This window comes from Furipterus horrens, unplaced genomic scaffold, assembly GCF_987537825.1.
Source record: "Furipterus horrens unplaced genomic scaffold, mFurHor1.1.pri manual_scaffold_6, whole genome shotgun sequence".
Classification (NCBI taxonomy): domain Eukaryota; kingdom Metazoa; phylum Chordata; class Mammalia; order Chiroptera; family Furipteridae; genus Furipterus; species Furipterus horrens.
Window position 1 is genome coordinate 173,053,890 of NW_028327176.1, and position 22,385 is coordinate 173,076,274.

A 22,385-nucleotide genomic window follows, 5' to 3' on the forward strand; every position below is an offset into this window, starting at 1 on the left:
ATGGTGGTAGGAATGGAGTCCACTGCCAGGAGATTCTGTATTTAATACACTAGCCATGCAAAAGACAAGACAGTTTGTTTAGTTGAGCAATGGGAAAGGAACTGAAGGACTTAATGGGACTAAGTCACTAGGATACTTCGCTCAGTGATCCCAAGGTCCACCTTAATAGCGTAGATGTTTGGGGTATGTAAGAGTACACAGAGGAAAGTGGTCCTTTGCTCAGGTGGTAAAGTAAGACAAACTAAGCTTGTGCTTCTGTGCTAGGAACATTCTAGAAGACTGGGCCCCCACTCCTACAAATAAAGAGGTTGAACTAGGCCTCTTCCAGTTTTCAAGGCCTGTGGTGACTGAATGAGGGACGTTAGATTCACAGGAAAATGGGCCCAGGGAAGATTATGGCCATTTAAAGTGAGTTGCGCACTCTGCTCTGAGAATTGAAAGAAACCTTTCTTGCCTGGCCATGGGCCACGTGGCAGTGGGAGAGTCAGAGGCAGCCTGTGGAGGCTGGCCTGGGGCTCTGACTCAAGGAGTAGGGTGAACAGGTGAGACTCCATGTAGCCGGCCTACTCCCTCACCTCCCCCTCCTCCTGCCCTGGCAAGTCTGTACTGTTCTGTCTCAAGACAACAGCATTTGACAAAAGCTCAGCCATAAGTGACTGGGTCGAAACAGGCTGCGCGAATGACAACTGACTTACTTGTTAAGTTTATAGGTTATCACGGGCCCATCTTTCACGCGCACGCGTTTCTCATATTGCAGGCGTTTTCTAGATAACCTGAGAGACAGACTACAGGGATGGGGCCCAGCTCACTGTGTGGGAGAAATATTCATCAAGTTTGGAAGCCAGCTGAACACATATACGAGTTTCTTCAACAATTACCCTGTTGTTCTGAAAACTATTGAGAAGGTAAATGATTGAGTTACCCTCTAGGCATTTAATAGACCTGAGCTTGAAAGGAAGTTTTGTGTGCCATCCAAGGGGCTAGGATTAATAGGAAAGATTTCTTCCCTACTCTTTGCTTCCAGATCTATTATCCTCCAGTTTACTGTGGGCTCTGAGGACGGGGACCCAGATATTTAATTTTGTCTCACTAGGGGTTAGCACAGTGCTCGACACAGCACGGCCCAGAAACTGGCTGTTGGACTGAACTCATCCTCCTCACATAAACTGCTAGGCTCCCATCTGCCGCAGACACCCTGTGGCTCCATTACAGGAAAACGTTTAACAGAAGAAAGACTGTGAGCTCCGATGCCACTCTGGCACTACAGATCTGCCTGACCTTGACAAAGTTGGCTCTCTTACAAAGAATAGGAATTAATAATCCATGTTTCTTGGGATAAGGGTACTCAGTGTGTGAAATTTTACTGAGAATGGGGAATTTCCTCATCTTACATTCCATAGAGAGCTCACTGTGCCTTGTGCCATGCGTAGTCTGAACAGGAATATTCGCTTCCCTCTGCATTGCTCACTGTTCTTGCTGGGATCTCTTCTGATGCAATAAGATCCCACTTTCTTCCCTCCTTGATTTGCATCAAAAGTGCAGCAGAAGCAGCTACCTTGAGACACGGGGACACACTTCTGCCAGTGTCCAGTGTGTCTACTTCGGCTGTGTCCCGTCTGCACTGCGGTCTCTGGCTGATGCCTGACCTGTCGGACATCTTCCTTTTTAGTACACCTCTCACTCGCCCAGAGTTTAACACTCTGGACGATCTGGTTATGTGTTGTGTGAAAACTGCACAAATAAGACAATTTCATAGAACTGACTAACCATGAGTATAAGAATTGGAGTAAAGTGTCAGGTATTATCAGAAACAAATTGGTGATAAAATTTTTATTGTTACGGATAATAATGGTGTCTGTTTTACTAGCATAGGGTGTGCATGTAAGTACTCGATAATTGTTAGCTATTAATATTATTGAAATCAATAAATAGTGATTTGATTTCTAGAAATTAGTATTACTGTCATCTTTTACGTGTGTACCCCATGGAGAAAAACGGGTACTTTCTGTGTACTTTAATGGTGATGAATAAATACATTTTAAAACAGATGTTAAATAGAGTGGAGCACTCATAACATTACACATGATTAGCAGTAGTATTATAAGTGAAAACCATTAATAGTCTTTCACTATAAGGAAATAACATCTATGTCCATTTTATGGACAGGACTTATCTTTTCTTCACCATAAGAGTTAGGTATGCTATCCATGAGGAAACTGGGGTTCCAAGGAGCTAAGTAACTGAACAAGGTCACAAAGAATTAGGTACAATTAGATTGGAATTCCAGTTCTTATCTAGGCCTCCCTGGTTGCAAAGTCTGGTCTCATTTGTCTACCCTGTGTAGGTACAATGAATAGGATTAGGTGTGTGGTATAAATAAATCACTATAATTAGTGTATTAGTATTGGTAAGCACTAACAATACTTTGACTGGATGCAGATGTTGCCCTCTTGCAGTGAGTGCCTGAGGGAACACAATGCCTTACAATAGTCATACAGAGCCAAGTTTTGACACTGTAACGTTTACGTTCAGTGCAGAGAAATGAGGCCAGCGTTCCGAGCTTTCCTGAAGAGGCATGATAAGACCATTGCAACCAAAATGCTGAGGTAAGGTTTTGAGGGGGAGCACAGCAGAGACACCCTGGGGACAGGGCATTCTTTGACCTTCAGAAGGAGACCAGAGTTCCCTTCTCTCTGCTTCACACAGCCTTCCAGAACTGCTCTTGTACCCATCCCGAAGATTTGAAGAATATATTCATCTTCTCTACGCTCTGAGGGTTCATGTTCCTGCAGAACATGTTGACCGTGGCGACCTGACCACTGCAATTGACCAGATCAAAAAATATAAAGGTTATATAGATCAGGTTGGTTGCTGACAAGGGCCTGTGTCCTTTAAAAATGTTACAGTGCTTTTTTGGTACTCTAACTCAAAGATCCTGAAATGCCTTGCTCTCTGGTGGTATTCTTCAAATTCTTTCATCCTTTTAATGTGAAATCATTGTGTTCCTAGACTCGGAGCACTAAAGGCATCTACTTTAAGCCAAACAATATGTTTTTGGATAAGTATACAAGTACAATAAAATCTTTATTAATGTGAAAGTTTGAAGAAAGGGGTACCTGGATTGATTTTTCTAGAGGACTAAAAGCATAAAGGAAAGTCCTTTGTTTCTGAAAGAACTTCTTAATGTATTAGATCTCCTGCCTGCGTAACTCAGCATCGTGGAGTACAGTGCTATCATTCTGAAAATCTCACTGTGATGTGCGTTCTGCATGGGTGTTGGGGCTGAATGTAAGCTGATAACGCATTACGCCCAGAAGATGCTTTTAGAATACAGTCTTGTCACTTGCCTCTTTGTTTTAAAATATAGGGTACAATGAAACCAGCTTCTTATAAGTGCCATAAAATATTCTAAATCTATTTTTATGTACACAAATTTCACCATTTTGCCGAAAATCACTTTGTTTTCTAGATGAAGCAAAACATCAATGTGAAAGATCAGCTGTCAGACATACAAAGAAACATCTGGGGGTGCCCTGTACGTATTCTGATGTACTTTCTACGTCTCGTGCTCGTGGATAAAATCTCTTATCATTGGCAAAGGAGACATACAGATGTCAAATCAGCTAACATCTGTTGAATGTTGCTGTGTGCCTGCTGCGCCAAACTCACATTTCACATCTTTCTCATCTGCAAGGAGGCTATAGGAGAAGCAGCACAAGTGGGCTTGACCCTGTCCCTTAACTTTTCTGCAGTCTTAACTGCTCTCTTGGTACTGCTGTGATCATGACCCCACCTCCACCCCTGAGGAAAAGGTCCATGTCTTCTATTGTTTTATATTTCCCTGTGCATGGTAACTGGTGTAGGATTTTCACAATGAGGATACCTGAAGAAATCTTAGAAGCCTCTGCTGACTGTTACCTGCAGAATATCACTTGGTCCCGTTCTACCTTCTATTGTCCCTCCTTGCCTACCACACAAATCTACTCACAATTCTCCAATCATGTTAGCCTCTCTCACCCATTTGGGCTTTGCCCATACACTTCCTTCTCAAAAGTTACCTTCCTTTCCTACTGTGCTGCATAAACTCCTATTCACCCTTTAGAAATCCACTTCAATCATCACCTTTCTTGCAGTTTCTCCCAGCATCTCCAGCTGTGGGTTGCCCCTTCCTAGGTATTCTGCAGCACTCTGGACATCTGTCACATTTTATTACAACCTTTTATTCACATGACTGGGTGCTCTGTCAGGTGTGAGCTATGACTGACTTGTCTTCCAGTGTTTGACATATAATAGGAGCTCAATATAGGAATTCTAAGGAATTGGAGTATCAGTTGATTGGAGATGCTATTTTTATTTGGTCACATTGGGGAAGCAAGATAGAGTTGTTCTGTCATAATTTAGATCTGCATATTTTGGTAGGGAAAGTGGAGTGAATTGGATTACAAAAAGCCTCAAATCGTGGGATGTACATAGTCCATAGAACTTAATCTCTAGGTCACCATTGACACCAAGTGACCACATTCATGGCTATTTTATAAACAATAAAAACATTCAATTTTTCATAATTTAACTGAGTTCTACTCAACACTTACATATTCTGGGATAAAAAATGGTTCTGCAGTAGTGGGGCTTTTTATTTTCTAAAAATTATGTAAGTTTCTAATTTTGTTTTTGATTTCACAGACTCTATCAGAAGTAAACAGATATCTGATTAGGGTCCAAGATGTAGCCCAACTTCACTGCTGTGATGAGGAAATAAGTTTCTCTTTAAGGTAAACATCTGCTGTGACCATGTCTAAGTCATCATACTCGGCATCCAGTACAATGTCTGACATAGTATAAGTTTACGATAATCTGCATGAACTGAAATTTATACACACACCCTCCTCTGAGATAAGGTAAGATGCCTTATCACCTTCCTTGAATTCCAGGCATCTATTGGCCAAAACAGGAGAAAAGAAATAGTCTCTGCTGACCACAAACTACACAGAAACAGAAATTCTAAACGTTAGTCACTTTCCTACTGAGAGGTGATCCAAGCATGTGGGATATCACATGAATGATCTGCTCAACTGTAAGAAAGAGAAAACCAATTTATTGTCCCCAGACAGTTACTGTGATCAGTATTTAAAAGGTCTCACCATAAGATCACCATTATATTGTGGCCTTTTCACATCTACTTTGCACAGTGCTCACAGTAATGTAAGAACAAAAGATGGGAGAGTGTCAGTTTCCATAAAATAGTACCCATTTTTCTCCTGTTGAACAAAGATGGACACTGTTTGTGTAAAGAGTCAGATATAAACATTTTAGGTCTTGCTGACCAAATAATCTCTGTGGCAACTACCGAACTTTGTCATTGAAGCACAAAAGTGGCTACATAACCAATACAAATTATAACAAATATAATCTTAATAAACAATGTATGTAAATGAATGAGGGTAACTATGCTCCAATAAAACTTTATTTACAAAAACAAGTGGTGGGGCCAGTCTGCTAATATCTCTGCTTCAGGAAATTGTTTGCCAAACTGTTCTCACTCAGAATTAATGGCAAAGATGGTGACTCAATAGCAACTCAATGGAGAGGAATTAACTTCTTTCATTTGTCCAACTCCAGTAAGAGAAATAAAAATTGGTTTATCTGTTATTTCAATAAATATTTCAGTAAATGTTTCCCAAAGACACAGGAAGGGGTGAAAGGTTATTGGAAGAAATCAGTTTTCTCACCTAACCCTGACCTAGAGTGAATCTTAAATGAAAATCAAATCCCACAATGTGTCACTTTCTCATTGTGAGTTTTTGTTTTGTCTTAATTTTGTTGTTTTTAGTGAGCAATAGAAATAGATACAATGATGGAAGGAAACTGGCTGCCAAATTCTAAACATACTGGTGTAGGAGGAACATTCTAGGGATTGCTCCACTTTCTGATTATTATAATTTATTTTACCTTCATAGACTATACTTAACCATAAACACTCTTCCTCTTTTTATATAATTTTGAGTTTCTGACCTATATATAGTTTTCTTTCTCTCTGAAGACCTTCCTTTAACATTTCTTGCTTGGCAGATCAACTTGGCAATGAATTCCCTCAATTTTTGTTTGAAAGAGCAAGTCTTTTGAAGGCTAATTTTGCTGGCTACAGAATTCTAGGGCTTTTTCTTACAACACTTATTTCTCTCCACTGTCTTTCTCCCCCTTCCTCCCTGCCCTCCACTGTCTTTTTACTTGCATGATTTCTGACAAGGACTCCAATGTAGCTCTTATTCTTGTTCCTCTATAAGTAAGATATTAAAAAAAAAATCTCTAGGTTCTTTCAAGATTTTATCTTGGCCCTGACCACTGTGGCTCAGTTGGTTGGGCGTCATCCTGCAAAGTGAAAGGCCACCAGTTCGATGCCCAATCAGGGCTCATGCCTGGGTTGTGGGTTCGGTTCCTGGTCAGGGAGCATACAAATCAACCGATCGATGTCTCTCTCTCACATTGATGTTTCTCTCCCTCCTTCTCCCTCCCTTCCCCTCTCTCTACAAATAAATAATGAAAGTCTTTTAAAAAATATTGTATCTTTGTCTTTGATATTTTGGAGTTTGAATGTGAAAGGCCTAGGTGTGTATTTTAAGGTATTCCTCTTACCTGATATTCTTTTCTCTAGGATTCCTGCGTCTGTGATTTGGTGTCTGTCAATGATTTTGGAAAATTCTCAGCTATTATTACTTCAACTATTCCTTCAGTTCCTCCTTTTTTCTTAATCTGATATCCCTATTAGACATGTTACATCTTTGGTAGTTGTCCCATATTTCTTGGGTAGTGTTTCTTTCTTTTCCAGTCTTTTTTACCTCTTTGCTTTTCATTTTGCTAAGTTTCTATTGACAAATCTTTAGGCTCACTTATTCTTTCCTTGACTATGTCCAATCTGCTGATAAGCCAAAGGCATTATTCATCTACTGTTCGTGTTCTAGAATTTCTTTTTAATTTCTCAGTGTTCTTATTTTTATTTATAGTACCCACGTGTTCCTGCATGCTGTCCAATTCTCTGGTAGAGTCCTTAACTATTATCACACTTCAATTCCAAAATCTCTGTCATATCAGAGTCTGGCTTTGAGGCTTGCCCTCCTTGCTTCATCAGGCTGTTTTCCTTGGCCCTCCGCATGCCTTGCAACTGTTTGCTGAATGCCAGACATGAGGTACTGGTAAAGGAAACTGTAAATAGGCCTTTAGTGTAAGGTCTTATGTTTGCTTGGCTGTGTGTGAACCTGTGTTTCTATTTGTTGTAACTGTGGTCTTTGAGGCTCCAATTTTCTCTGGTGTCCTTGTTTTTGTCTCCCTTGTTGTCATAGAGTTTTCTAGAGATCCTTTAAATGGAGTCTGAGCCTTGCTGTTCCTTTCAGCTGTGATCTTGTTATAAAGAATGCTATTGATGGGTGGCAAGACTAAGAGTTCTGTCTATAGTCCTGTGGTTTGGTCTCAGTTTTCTAGTGAGCCTGTGCCCCTGAGCTATGTGACCTTCACAAAAGCTTCTCAGGGTTGTTGTTTTTTCCTCTAAGACAAGACAGGAAAGCTAGAGTGAGTTGGAGTTGGGTTTTTCCCTTCCTCCACACGGTCTACGCTCTGGTAACAGTTTCCCATGAGGGCAGGCCTTTGTTAGGGAGAATAGCATTCTCTGATTATGTTTCAAAATTGTTACTTTTCTTCTCCCTTTTGGGAGGAATGAGTTTTGTTTTGTCTTGTTTTTTTTTTAGATCTTCACAGAAGGAACCTGGTGGGGCTCTTGGAGGTAAAACTGATGCAAGGGGGAAGAGGATTTCCCTAAGGCTGGGCCTCCAAGAGTTTTTAACTTCTGAACTAGCTTATTACCTTTTACATATTCTTACCCAATGCTGGCTCCAGTGTGTAGTTTCTGCTTCCAGTAAGTAGCTGTATTTCTCTGTATACACCCGTCTCTCCAGCTTTTAGAGCAGTGGTTTACCTTGTGACTGCCACTCTGAAGGATCTGAGAGTTGTTAATTCTGAGTTTTTCAGTTTTTTTTTTTTTTTTGTTGTGAGGATGGAAGTGATGACTTCCAACCTCTTCACATGTGCAACCAGAAACCAGAAGTCTCAATCATTAGAATTTAGATGTCTGTTTTCATTGTTTCTACAACAGAGTACATTTGAGAATTTGAGGATAGTGAGAAAATACAAATTATTTTGCACTCTAATTACAAGGTACACTTATATTTAAATAGACAATGCATCAGCAATTTGCCAAGCAATAAATATTAATGTAATTTTTGCATTCATATTTGAAATTAAATAAATGTAAAACAGGTTTATATTCCAAAACATATTATGGAATATGTAGCCTGCAACCTTGTTTTCTGTCATTTCAGAAAGCCACATAAAACCCAAGAAATGACATTCCCATGATTTCAATCAGCGATTTCTACTTGGAGGAAACGCTGCTTATATTTATACATACAACACCAACTCTCAGGAGTGTAAGGCTTTCTAGTTTACCATGTATTTTAACTTCTCTCATTTAATAAGATCCTTAGTCACTTGGTGAGGAAGGCAGGATGGGAAGCATGTTTATGGATGGAAATCGGTACTTAAGTTGTCTGAGATCACAGAACTAACTACTAGCCTAGAATTCAAAGCTCTGACTGCTGATCAGACCAGGGGGTAGAAAGCAGAACTGAGCCTTCTTTCCTAATAAATTCACCAACGTAGCAGCAATTGCTAAGGAAATAAATTGCTAACAAACAAGATCTGCCAGAGAAAGAGCAAATATTTGCATTACAAATTAAAAAAAATTGTTCTGGGTAGATAAAGCCCATAATTTTAGGGCGAGGAAATTTGGAGGTATTTGTCTTTGGATAGAGCCCACAGAGTCTTAGTATATTAAGCTTTTAGAGTACATTATGCACCTTGGAACTTCTATTGCTTTTTCAGAAACACAGATTTTCATGGATGTGACTTTAAACTTGCTGGTTTTTAGTGTGCCGTTGCCCCTTTCAATGGGGTCTCCCCAAAGTTAGAAAAGTGGAGCCCTCAAGAGCTAGTGCATACAGCTCTGAATCCTCAAATGGAGCCAGCCATCCACTCCTCAGATCTAGAGTCCGCTTGAGGGAAAACACTACTACCATGCCCGAAATGCAGTTACCTTTCCTTCTAGCTTTATCCAAAGGGACCTACAGTCATTTACCAGGGCAACTGTGCATGGAAGAAAGGGAAAAACCTAGACTTTTCAGGGATACTTAACTCTGGCTCTGAGTTGACTCTTTTCCTGGGGATCCAAAAAAGCCAATCTGAGCCCTGGCTGCTGTGGCTCAGTGGATCGAGCCTCGGCCTGTGAACCAAGTGTCGCTGGTTCGATTCCCAGTCAGGGCACGTGACTAGGTTGCACGTCAGGTCCCCAGTTGGGGGCGCAAGTGAGAGGCAACCGCACAGTGATGTTCCTCTCCCTCTCTTTCTCCTTTCCCTTCTCTCTAAAAATAAACAAACAAATAAACACATTATTAAGAAAAAAAAGCCGCTCTGATTCACTGGAGTGTGAATGATGGGGCGGGCTACAGTGGCGTCTCAGGTTAGCTTACAGAACCAATTGTCTGTGGTTGTCTGTTCACGCCAAAGGTCATGTTCTGAAAATTCCCTTTAAAGTTTTATGTATTTATAGAAGCTGGGTACATTGACTCTTGGGCTGGCTAATGAAATAAACAACATACTTTTAGAATGGTGTTAAGAATTTAAACTATAGTAGACATGTCCCAGCTTGCTGAGTCATTGCACCTATGTGTGAATAAGCAAAGAAATTCTATCCAAGTTCAGGGAAAATACTCTACCCTGTTTCTTTTCTTAATGCTAGCAGAAGCAGTTTTCTGAAACCCTAGTAGGATGCATAGTTTCCACCTCAGCGGCTCCATTATGTCAGTGTGAATGGTGAAATTATTTGCTTTTGCATATGTAGAGGAATTAAGATTTTTTAGGGAAGATTCTCACTTTATGTCTTTGGATGAAAATTGTTGACCTTAATTTAGTAAATGGCTTTTGAAAAGGTTTTTTCTAGATAAAACTCAGATTTATATGTATTTTAAATAGCACTCTAATAGGCAGATTGAAATAAAAACTTGTGTTTGTATTTTCCTGCTCATGTTCTCAGCTTACAAGTGACCTCAACTCCAAACCCCATTAATATGTGCCTGCTCCTTCCCTTCCCTGCGCCAACCACCCACCTGGTGCAAGTGGGTCACACACTGGAATTCTCATTCGTTTACCTCAACTCTCAATGTTGTCCCTTCCAAAGGAGAAAACAACTATTTACCAAAGCAAGTACCCCTTTCAAAGCCACTTCTTCAAAGCACACTTGTAGGCACCCTCTTGGATAGTTCACATAAAACTGCAGTTTTATTATAGTTTTAAGCACTTTTCTAAATTGGTATGATACAGGGAATAATTGTTCTCGTCAGTCACATAGTACGAGGATTTCCAAAAAGGGGTGAGAATATGGGTGGAGACCTTTGGCCTGTTTACAGTGGCCTTTTACCACGTCGCCCATCACTCCTGTCCTTAAAATGCATCCTCTGCCTTTCTGGCTTCCTTTCTCCCTCATCCCTAGCTCTGTCTGATCCGTCATTGCCAGAATAACTCTCAACTTGATCTAGAACATTATTTCTTGCAAGGTATCAGTATATGTGCAGCATCCCACTACTTCCAGCCTGAGTCGTAACCAGCGATGGGAAGAAAATGTGTGAAAATGAACTGACTCTAGTGATTGGATGACCATTTCCATCTATTCACAAACCTAACACGGCCTGTACTCTCCAAACAGCTGAACCTGAGGCACGGTACTCTTAAAAATGTTTAGCTCCCCGATCCAGTCCTTTGCCCAGCTTATAGGCACGGTTCTAACTAGTAAGTGCCTCACTACACAGTGTGGTCTGCGTATCAGCACACCCAGGGAACTGTTAAAAATAAAGAATCTCAGGCTACTCTTGCTCAAACAATTTGAATTTTAAAAAAATCTCCAGGTAATTCAGATGCACGTTGAAGTTTGTACTATGTACAAGTCAGAAAAATTGTCACATGAAGTAAGACTCTAAATATAAAATAGAGCAGCTTTTATGGAGAACAATCCAGAAGTCTTTGATAAAAAACATAAATCCTTTCACCAATCAATCCTACCCTATGAGAGAAGAGCACATGTAAGGAATTTGTTTATATGTCCTTACAGTTTATTCCAACATTGTTCATAGTGGCAATAAAGGAAAAATGAGGGGGGAAAAAAAGAGACATGAACTTGTAAACAAAACGAATGTCCATCAAAAAGGGATTGCCTGCCCTGGCTGGGTGGCTCGGTTGGCTGGAGTATCCTCCCGTGCACCAAACAGGTGGCAGGTCTGATCCCTGGCTGGGGTGTGTACGGGAGGCAACTAACTGATGGATGTTTCTCTCCTTTCCTCTATCTCTGAAATCAATGCACATATCCTTAGGGGATGATTATTAAAAAAGGGGACTGCCCATCAAAAGTGGATGAGTTGAACAAATAATGATCTGACACCATGAAGTATTATTTAACTATTAAAAAGAATGAATTAAAATTACCAGATCACCTGATTTCCACTGCCAAGTGAGCAAAGCAGAAAAAAGTGTGAATATTACCATTTTTGTAAAATAATGGCAAACTAGGTGTGTATGATTACCTGAGATTTTAAAAATTGGAAAGGTATGTACTAGTGGAGGTATGTGATGTCACTTTAGCATTTATAAAAACTATATGTGGATCAAAATTAACAATTTAAAAATTAAAAAGTGGTGAATATAAAAAAAACAAGAGGCTTCCTTTAACGAGGTAGTAAATTGACTCCCCTCTTTGGAGTACCTGAGGGTTGTTTTGGTGCCTCTACGAGAAAATGGAATTTTTTGGTAATCTTCCATCAGACCACTGAGCTTGCTTTACTTAGCCACTCCTGGTGGGGCGGGCTCCTCCGAGCTCCTCCCCAGCCATCACTTGACGCTCTGCTGAGTACTCGCACAACATAACCCATGACCAGTGACAGTGAAACCTACCTGACCTGTCTCCAACAAAACAGAAGAGAGGGTAACAGATGGAGGTGTGGACACATCTTGCCTGCTGATATATAAGTGAAAAGCAAGAGCTTCTTAATTCTAACCTTTCATACTGATGAGGTATATTGAGTGGCACATCAATTTCCCTTCCTCCAGTCAAGATTAGAAACTTGTATTTCCTACCAGTAGTTAAATGCTTTCTACTTAAGACACCTCCTGCCACACTGGTTCTCCACCCCAACCTGTTACTCTTGAAAGATGAAACCAAAGAAAAATGTATTTTTTCCAGATTGCCCAACTATATCAAACACAAAATAGCAAACTTGAGAGAAGTTTAAAAATATGGCTGTAGCGTGACTTATGCCATAAAAGGAGGGAAGGTTGAACGTTCGTTTTTCCCCACATCGCGTATGAAACGCTCCTGAAACCGCCCCTTCTCCCCTTAACACAGGCTCTATGAACATACCCGAGACCTCAGTCTTTTCCTCTTCAACGATGCACTGCTTGTTGCCAGTCGGGGCACATCTCATACCCCATTTCAGAGGACTTCGAAATCAACCTACCAGTTCATCGCATCCGTGGCCCTTCACAGGCTATTCGTAGAAGATATTCCAGATTCCAAATGTATGTATTCTTTTACTTCCAAGAGTTAAACACCTTTTGAAAGCTACATTATGAAAGCTCATTTACTATTAAAATAGAAAGTAGGAAAAGGGCTGGAATTTGCAGGTTGCAAATAATTCCCTATTTTTAAGAATTTCATTAATGTCAACTTTAATTTACCTGAAAGAGCAAAAGAAAAGAATGATGGCATTGTCACACATGCACCCTGGACATTAAAAAAAGTTTCAAAACTCATCAAGGGAGGCATGACCCATATCATCATGAGAGATTATTTGAAGCAGTTTGATAGGAGGGCTGGAGCCCTTAACCATTACTCTATACTGCTTGGGATGTTACAATTTTAGACTTATCTGTTACTTTTTCATTCTATTAGGATTCTATACTGCCAGTAGATGTTACTATTCTAGATTTTGTTTCTGTTCTACTAGGACTAAGTGATTATTACAGATCTGACTGTATCTCTTCTTAAATTCTATTTGAGAGTAATGGAGAAACAAAATCAACAGATTTGCAAAGGATGTTTAGTAACAAACATTTCATTCATAACCTCAGTTGAACTGTTACATAAAAATTTTCCACCTTAAAACCTAGCTCTATTGTGCCTTTTTAGCTATTCTACACTCTTACTTCCCAAGCTTAAAAGGCTCCATATCTTTCTTGTATTTGTTAGGCCAGAAAACCTGAATGGAGCAATCTCATTCCAATATTTTCCACTGTATGTAGAGGCAGGACTTGAGATAATATTAATCTAGAAAAGATTGCTTCTCATTAGCTTCAGCCCCATTTTAGACCTGAGCCTGAGGGGAAAAAAAAAAAAAAACCAAGTGTGCAAATAAATATTTCCACCTAGAAGACAAACTCAGATAAAATGGGGCTGTTACCAATAATCATTGGGTATGTTTAAAAATGTCTGACTCCTCTTAATCAGCTATATCCTATGTTAAAATGTCATGTAACCTAATAGATAGTGGTCATTCAGCTAAGTAGTTGACTTAATTCTCCCATTGGCCCTCATACCAAAGTTGTCTAGGTCTAGCTCTCAGCATCTCTAACTCTTAGTGAAGACCTTTACTAGTTCCAGGTCCTCCTGGAGTGACTAAGACAAGGAATTAAAGAACATCAAGTCATCCCTGGCTAGTGTGGCTCAGTGGCTTGAGCTTTGGCCTGTGAACCAAAAAGTCACTGGTTCAAATCCCCATCAGGGCACGTTTCTCTCCCTCTCCCCCTCCCTCCATTCTCCTCTAAAAATAAGTACAATTAAAAAATTAAATCATCTATAATTTAGTCTTTAAGTACAATTGCTAATTGTAATATGAAGACTACTATTTTTATTACCATATATCTGAGTTATTCAGTAATTTTAGGAAGTTATATTCAAAACTGGATTTGTATTTGAATTCCTTTTTTTAATATTCAAAAAATTCTTAAAGACTTGGTCAATTTTTGGAATTTTAAAACAATTTCTCCTTTTGATTGTTACCTGCCAGGATTAATTAGTGTACGTTAAATATTTTTACAGATATCAAGAATGCATTTATTCTTCAAGGTCCAAAACATGAATGGATTTGTGCCACAGATGCTGAGGATGACAAGTTCCTATGGTTGTCAGTACTCCAAAATACAATAAAAAGTACTATGCACAACTGAGACTGGACTTTAAAACCAGAAGTCAGGGCTGCCAATTCTCCCTGGCAAAGAGAGACAACACATATTTTCTGTTCCATGTTGAGTTCCATGAGAGGATGAACCGGGATGTCCTATAAGGTTCTGCCTAACTTACAAACATTATCATCTATACTCAATTATCTGAAATGTACAATAAGAACAAGTTGAGTCTAATATTTTGAACCACGTCTTTTGGTAGATATTTTTCATGGACAGTATTAGAATTGCTTGACTGACAAAACCTAAGATAGAACAAGCATATTATGTATTTAAAGTTTTGTTTTATGAGCTAATATAAAAATAAAATCACAATGAAAAGGATTTCTTAATGATCAGTCTGGAGAAACAGTTTAATTTGTTGGTGATTTACCAATCATTTTAACATTTTCATGAAATAATTATTGATTTGAAAATATGAATAGAGAATCTAAATGGCAATTTACTCAAAAACTTGTTACATATATCCTTAATATGAATGTATTCTTCCAGCTAGCATTAAAAACATAGCACTACAAAGTACTAAAAATTTTTCTGTAATTTTTAAGTGTTCTTTGGTTGCAAAATAAAATTCTTAGACCTTCCAAATAAGCTTTAAAAATCTCTGACATTGTTAAATTAGAAGGCTGCTGGGAAAAAAAGAACCTTTAAAATAAATAAATAAATGGAAGCTTACACCTACCCAAACTTAACTGCAATGGAATTTAGTTGAATAAAAATAAATTAAGGCAAATCTATTTCAAAACAGAGAGTCAGTAAAATAGGTGTTGAGTAGTTTTCTGGGTCCTTTAAAGTCTTCGTTTAATTATTTAATAAATTGAAGCCATACCTGTTAGCTACTTGGAAACTTTAGCTGATGTATGTAGTAATAACATTTTTATTTAGTTAATGGTAGATAAAATTTGTATTAATCTAGGAAGCTTTTGGTTGTCAACTTTTTTGCTTCATACTCTAATGTAATAAAATCTATCAGTATACTATAGGATTGTGAACTAGGCTATTTTAAACATTTTCTTCTTTCAACAATGAAAATATAGTTTCTCCTAGTTCTTAAAATTTTAAATTCTTGTTAAAAACTGTAAAAAACTTAAAATATTGTTTTATTAGTATAAAAATCACACTTTTGATTCTGTTAATATATATTCACATGGCTTAACATCTATGATCCCACAGACAGAATAAAACACTAAAGGGAACATTTGCTATTAGCAATGAATGCAAATTTACAAATTTGATCCAAATGTGTGTGTGTATGTATATATATATGATATGGTCTCAAATGAACTCTAAGATAGCACATCATCCTGAATGGGGCACACCTCAGAAACCCTGTTAACAGGAAAAGCCTGTTTACATGGCAGAAGAGTGACAGAATAGGCAAAGGTAAACTAGAAATCCTAAGGAGTTTCCATTTATTCTGTAAATAATTAATGTCCTCTTAAGTTGTAAAACATGTTACTTGAAAACAATCTCTGTAGAGACTGATGAGTATAAGCTTTTGAGAGGTAAAAGTGCATAAATCATGCAAAAAGTAGTGATGTTTGCAAGTGGATGATACTGACGTTGTCTGTGATTCAATGCTTCCCCTCAACTTTAGGGCACACTTCAGAAGAGTCTGTCTTCATAGCTATTTTATAAGGTTGCTGCTGATTTTAGATCTCACACAAAAACATTTCAAGTCACTGGTGAAACTGATCAACTTTTCCTAAGGAAAATCTACAGCTGGCACGGAAAACTGTGCAAGTACCATATGGCTCCAGAAGAGTGACTACTACAGAGCTACGGTTAAAGAATGCCTTACCCAATACAGTTCTTTCAAATAAAAAAACTAAACAGGAAACTAATTTTAAAGATTTTTTTACAAAACACATAAAGATGTTCTATGTGAAACATTTAATTCCTCAATTTTGTCTCCTTTTGCAAATACGCCTGAGATGTAAAGAGAAGTCCATTCTGTAGGTCAAATCAGTGTGAAGTTTTGGCCATATAAGCGTAATGGACCAGTACCGCTTTGGAGTAACAAGGGTAGGCTGTGCCAACAAACACAATATACCCTCCACGAAAAGTCATCCTGACCCTTTTATTGAAATTAAAAAATAAAAGATACTTAAATACAATGGTGAACATAGAGGGCGAAACAGAATCATAAAATTTAATGTTGAATTAAGCAGTGAGCTGAATGGGTCTCCAAATTGGCTTGAACCCCAGACTGCTTAAAAATGGGTATGTTCACAGTTAACGGCAATTGGCTTATAGGTGAGAGAATGGTCGAAGTTGTTCCAGTTGAACTTCCAGGGAAATTCTCTCTTCAAGAACATCCTGAAAAAGATGCAAAGTCAAGTTATGTTTCAATGCATATAAAAATGAAGGCACATTTAACAACAGCGCTGCACAAAGAAAACAATTTAAATCTGTTAAGAAGATGAAGGGACAACTGTTTCATTTTTAAAGATACTTTAATAATGTTTCTTTATGTATGTAATATTAAAGTATGCTATTAAAATATTTATTACAAAAATCAGGATAACAAAATGATTTTTGTTTAATAATTAGAAAAGCCAGTATTTCAAATGATGGCTATTAAGCATGACTCTCACAGAAGCACACCTCTGCAGTAACTGTGGATGAGTTAGTTAATACAGATTCTTCCCCCTGGTCACAGCAACTCCCAACCCTCATTTTTTTCATTTTGAGTTTCAGTTTCACAAAGAATATATTTATTTTATAATCAGGATTTCTAAATCACTGTTGATTTTGAACAGTCTTTTCAGATAGCAAATTCTAATTATTTACTTTCCTCCCCCTGCCCCTTATCATACTGATAGTATCGTGTTTTAACCAGAACTACCTCTTCCCATTTGGTACCATACTTCCTATTTTCTGTTCTCAGAGATATTGAGAAAAGTGATTCTTTAAAAAAAAAAAAATTTTTTTTAGAGAGAGGGGCAGGGAGGGTCAGACAGAGAGAGAGAAACATCCATGTGTGGCTGCCTCCCACATGCCCCCAACTGGGGACATGGCCCACAACCCAGGCATGTGCCCTGACCGGGAATCAAACCGGTGACCCCCTGGTTCACAGGCCAGCACTCAATCCACTGAGCCACACCAGCCAAGGTCAAGAAAAGTGATTCTTAAAACGGCTCCTATATACATGTTTCCATTATTCCATCAGTTCTTCAGAAAAACACCCATTAACAAAATTTTCATCTTCAGTATGGTACCAGCAGCTTGTCCTTAGTTTTATATTCTTCCTTTACTACAAACCAAATTTGTAATCATAGAACAATTAGAAATATCTTCTTTGATCAAATAATCCTACAAGAATATAATTCATTCAACAGACACTTATCAAATGCCTAATGCTATATTGTGATTTATAAGAAATATACATTTATCATGAATGACCAAACTATATTTCTCATATATATTTGGTCTTTATCCACAGTTTCTGACTCACAGCTTCCCCAAACCCTAGGAATTGTTCAAGCATTTGGGAAGTGGGGGAGGTGTCTTTTTTGGAAAGCACCTAAGGCTGGTTGCCAGGAGAACCAACTGAGTGATTAGAAGGTTGGAACTCTCAGCCCCACCCCTGGGCTGCAGGTTGGATCAACAGCTAATGGCCAACGAGCTAATGAGCTAATCAACTGCACGTAACTGAAGCTTCTGTAAAAGCCCCAAAGGACAGACGGTATTTGGAGAACTTCTGGGCTGGTGAGGACCTGGAGGTGTGGGGAGGACTGTCACTTGGAGAGGGCACGGGAACTGCGTCCCCTTCCCACACACCTTGTCCTGTGCTCCTCTTCCGTCTGTCTGTTCCTGAGCTATGTAACCTTTCACAAACAAGTGTTCTAGTAAGGGGTGTATTGCTCTGAGTCACATGAGCCTTTCTAGCAAATTAATGTGCCAAGGAGAGGGCTGTGAGAACATGTAATTTATAGCCAGTTGGTCAGAAGTACCAGTAACAACCTGGACTTGTGATTGGCATTCTTAGTTGGGGGTGGGGGTGAAGTCACTGGAATTTCATCTATAGCACGTTGGTCAGAAGCTCTTAACCTGTGGAATCTAATATTATCTCCATGTACATAGTGTCAGAACTGTTTGTTGGTGTGGGGGACCCCCTCCCAATGTGGGAATTGGGTCTGGGAACAAGAAAGACTTAACATTTATGTTTAGGGGACAGACAAGATGGTTACAAGTTTATCTAGGAAAGTTCCAGTTTACCTGATGTCCTGGCCTAAATATTAAAGATATCCCTCCCTCTTTTGTCTCAAGTTTCTTGTTTTGGACATAAATTATATGGCCACCCTAAACAGAAGTGATTATGATTTACCCTCATGAGTTCAGTTTAGTAGGGCAGAGACAAATGTGCCACAGATAATAACTCCAGGACAGTGTGATAAATGCTGGATATGAACACAGTTTTATGGGAATAAACTGACTCTGTATTCATTTTACATTTCTGCAGACTCATTACTACTCATCTTTGTGGTTTACAATCTTGATACTCAAAGTGGGGGCCAACATTCTAGCAGCATCTCCAATACCTGAAAGCTTATTAGAAATGCAGAATTCTCAGGGTCCTACACATTGAGGTTGAGAACCATTGGTTTATAAGACATGAATGTTTAATAATGTTAAGTCATAAATGATTCTGGCTGTTTCTTTTTATTTACAGGGATTAAAATAAATCATGGCTAATGTAAGTTAGAAAAACCTATTCCTCTCAAGTACAGATGACAGAAGTACATACTAGTCCTAAGCACCACTTCTATTTAAAGCTTGTCTTTTCTTAGACAAGATGATCTAAATTGCCTCCATCCTCTTCTTCTTTAGATCTGTAACAGAATCTTTGAGTCACCTTTGATAAAAAGATAAGCTGACAATACTCAAATCATCTCAGAAATAGAGTGTAGAGAGAGCCATGTGCACAATCTGGGAGGTACTTGAGGTCCCTATACTTCCTTTCTGTGTCTCACTATGAGAAGTTAAGGAACATTAGAAGAAGAGCAATGCCTTATAAGGCAATCATATCAGAATTGAGTATAAAAAACTCCTTTTAATATTAAAAGACTCAAAGGTATATAAAAAATTTTAGACGCATATTATTCTTGCTACATGGCAAGTTTCAAACTAGTATAAGAATTGCTGGGTCACCTCTAAGTTATAGTTCAACTCTGAGATGCTCTGGGTCCATGCAACTTGCCAAATATTCAGAAACTACATTACCTTTAATTGTTGCTGTAATTCACTATTCAATCTGGCCAGAACTGTGTTGGTTTCCTTATTGCGTCTAATTGATGCCTGAATAGCTTTCTTATCTTTCCCCACAGACCTGAGGAAATAAAAAGGGTAAAACTAGTAAGTAAGTAACCAGCCTTCATCTCTCATCTTTAAATTCTCTCCTTTCTTCCCTGATCTATCTCTAAAGATTTTATTTATTTATTTTTGGAGAGGGGAAAGGAGGGAGAAAGAAAGGGAGAGAAACATCGATGTGAGAGAGGAACATCAACTGGCTGCCTCTCACACACACCCCAACCAGGCACTGAACCCTCAACCCAGGCATGTGCCCTGACTGGTGATCAAACCGGCGACCTTTCGCTCTGCGGGACAATGCCAACCACAGAGCCACAGTGGTGAGGGCCCTGAACTCACTCCCTCTCTCTCAAGTAGAAAGCAGAGGGAGCATTCTTTTGCCTTGATCAGTTTCAATGGTCAACCAAAGGTATGTAAGCTTCAGAAGCTAAATTACAGTTATTACTGTTTTAATTATTCTTATTCTATAGAATTACCTGAATTTAAGTTAGTCTACAGCAGGCATTGGCAAACTTTTTCTGGATATGTCCAGAACAGTAAATATTTTAGGCTTTGAAGGCCACCCAGTTTCTACTGCATATTCTTGTTTGGTTTTTTGTTTGTTTTGTTTCTTTTCTCTTCTCTTTTTTACAAAAAATGTAAAGCCATAGCTCATGGGACTTACAAAAACAGGCCATGAGCTGAATTTGGCTCACGGGATCTAGTCTGCCAATTCTGGTCTAGAACAACTACAGTTAAAATAGTGTTACTCTACACTATTAATTTTTTAAAAGTCTGCTTTCAGGGTTTGTAATAGGGTACTAAAATGTAACTGGAATTGAATTTAATAAAAGAAGGGAAAAGTGGAAAGATCATCCTCCCTACTCATAAATGTGAAAACTCTCGAAGGGCAACAATGAAGAAACCTCTATTTCCACTGAAGAACTAGTCTGACCATAATTTCTTTCCAGTTGATGTTTTTAATTGCTGTGTTTTAAAAAAAGTTTAAGATTTATTTATGTTTAGAGAGAGGGGAAGGTAGGAAGAAAGAGGGGGAGAAACAGGTATTGGTTGCCTCTCACAGGCCTCCAACCAGGGACCTGGTCTGCAACCCTTGCTTGTGCTCTGACCAGGAACCGAACCGTGACATTCTGGTTTACAGGACAACGCCCAACACATTAAGCCACACCAGTCAGGGCTAAATTGCTATGCTTTTTGTTCCTAGTAATTAAGTGTGTTTAGGAGTAGTTTTGATTACCTAGGAATGGAAGGCTGTGAGGCAAGAACACCAGCTAAGACACCAGACTTTTGTGTATGTTCATCAGCTTCTGGCCTTAACTCATCTTCTGATTTTAATCTTCTTCGAACAGGTTTGGGTGGTGGAGCAAGAGGTGTTGTACCTTTGCTCTAGAAGACAAGAATTCCATTAATAATGAGCCTTTCCTGAAGATAATCATGGTTAATCAGAACTTTGCCAGTATCATTTGCTTTCCTTAAGCTACTTCTCCAGAAATTAAGTTGCTTTTCCTACTTTAAAACAATTTACAATTTGCAGCAACACCACAAGAAAGGATGTTCCTATTGACATTGCAATTGTGAATGTACCCACTAGACAATTTTTAAAGGGTAACATCAGCTCCTTGTGACCTGACTCTGACTCAAACCTGTAATATTTACAGATTTAACATAGTGATGATACATGTTCAATATCTACCTGTTCAATAAATATAAAAGGGAGTCTCCAGAAACGTGCACCCATTATCAACAAAGAATTTCCTTCTCAAAAATACTAAAATATGTCACCTTAATGATTAAAGCCATTTATAAAGTAAAAAGCTAGACATTGTTTAAAAACAAAAACAAAAAATGCCTTCACTAAGGTGCACAGTAACTGTAATTCATGAAAATAAGTGGACATTTTATATAAAACTGTGAATCTGCCTTCAACAGAATCAAATATGGTATTTAGTATTTACCATAACCCAATTTGACCTGTTAATAAATGAAAAAACTCAACTGCCATCTCTTACCACACCTATTTTTAATGTATTGCCATGAGCAGACAAAAATTAACTATCAAAAAACATGACAGAACTACTAATAGTAAAGTGTCCAGAAAGTAGAATTTAAGCACTTTCAGAAACAAATGCTATTTTAATAACTATTAGGAATGTAAGGATGAAAACAGAAAAAAAAAATTAGCAAAATTTGGAAAATGTACTGATATCTGTAACTCACTTGGAAATGCAAACAAAAGATAAGAAGGATTGATATAGATCAGTGACTTTCAACCAGTGTGCTAGAAGAATTTTTAAGACACGCAATACCTGACCATTTAGTCAGGGGCACTGACCTCTTTTCCCTTAGATCATCAAGTAAAAAAAGATGACAGCCAACACAACAACAGCCGTCCAGTGTGAATAAGTCAAAAGTACACATATTTTTTTGTCAGATTGGCAAAAAATATACTTTTTGGTGTGCCGCAGAATTGTAGTATTTTAGCTTATGTTGTGCCATGGGATGAAAAAGGTTGAAAATTGCTGATATAAATAGATATAAGAATAGAGACATATATGTTAAAGCCAAGTATGGCAAAATATTTATGGTACAATAAAAGTATAGGTTTATCGATATAAAATATGAAATTCTTTCAACTTTTCTGTATGTTTAAAAAATTTCATAAAATGTGAGAGAAAATATTATCCCTAAAACAGTTAGAGAAAAAGAGCACAGAATATAACATTAACCTCAGAGGATTGATC

At 38.3% G+C, this 22,385-nt stretch overlaps 2 protein-coding genes across 5 annotated transcripts in view; one reads left to right on the plus strand and one right to left on the minus strand.

Annotated features, from left to right (window-relative positions):
• The window catches only part of ECT2L (epithelial cell transforming 2 like), a 70,332-nt gene extending 55,641 nt beyond the window's left edge, over positions 1-14,691 (plus strand). The window contains exons 15-21 of the mRNA XM_090280674.1: positions 758-905; positions 2,533-2,606; positions 2,707-2,863; positions 3,470-3,535; positions 4,684-4,772; positions 12,497-12,669; positions 14,189-14,691. Of these exons, the coding sequence (XP_090136800.1) occupies positions 758-905; positions 2,533-2,606; positions 2,707-2,863; positions 3,470-3,535; positions 4,684-4,772; positions 12,497-12,669; positions 14,189-14,316 (835 nt within the window). The 3' untranslated portion in view covers positions 14,317-14,691. The remainder of the gene's footprint in view (positions 1-757; positions 906-2,532; positions 2,607-2,706; positions 2,864-3,469; positions 3,536-4,683; positions 4,773-12,496; positions 12,670-14,188) is intronic.
• Positions 14,692-16,381: 1,690 nt separating this feature from the next.
• Positions 16,382-22,385, minus strand: part of REPS1 (RALBP1 associated Eps domain containing 1) — a 73,577-nt gene continuing 67,573 nt past the window's right edge. For all 4 annotated transcript variants that reach the window (XM_090279916.1, XM_090279915.1, XM_090279918.1 and 1 more), the window contains 3 exons: positions 20,882-21,030; positions 19,558-19,663; positions 16,382-16,650 (listed from right to left, as the gene is read on the minus strand). In XM_090279916.1, coding sequence (XP_090136042.1) covers positions 16,582-16,650; positions 19,558-19,663; positions 20,882-21,030 — 324 coding nt within the window. In that variant the 3' untranslated portion in view covers positions 16,382-16,581. The remainder of the gene's footprint in view (positions 16,651-19,557; positions 19,664-20,881; positions 21,031-22,385) is intronic.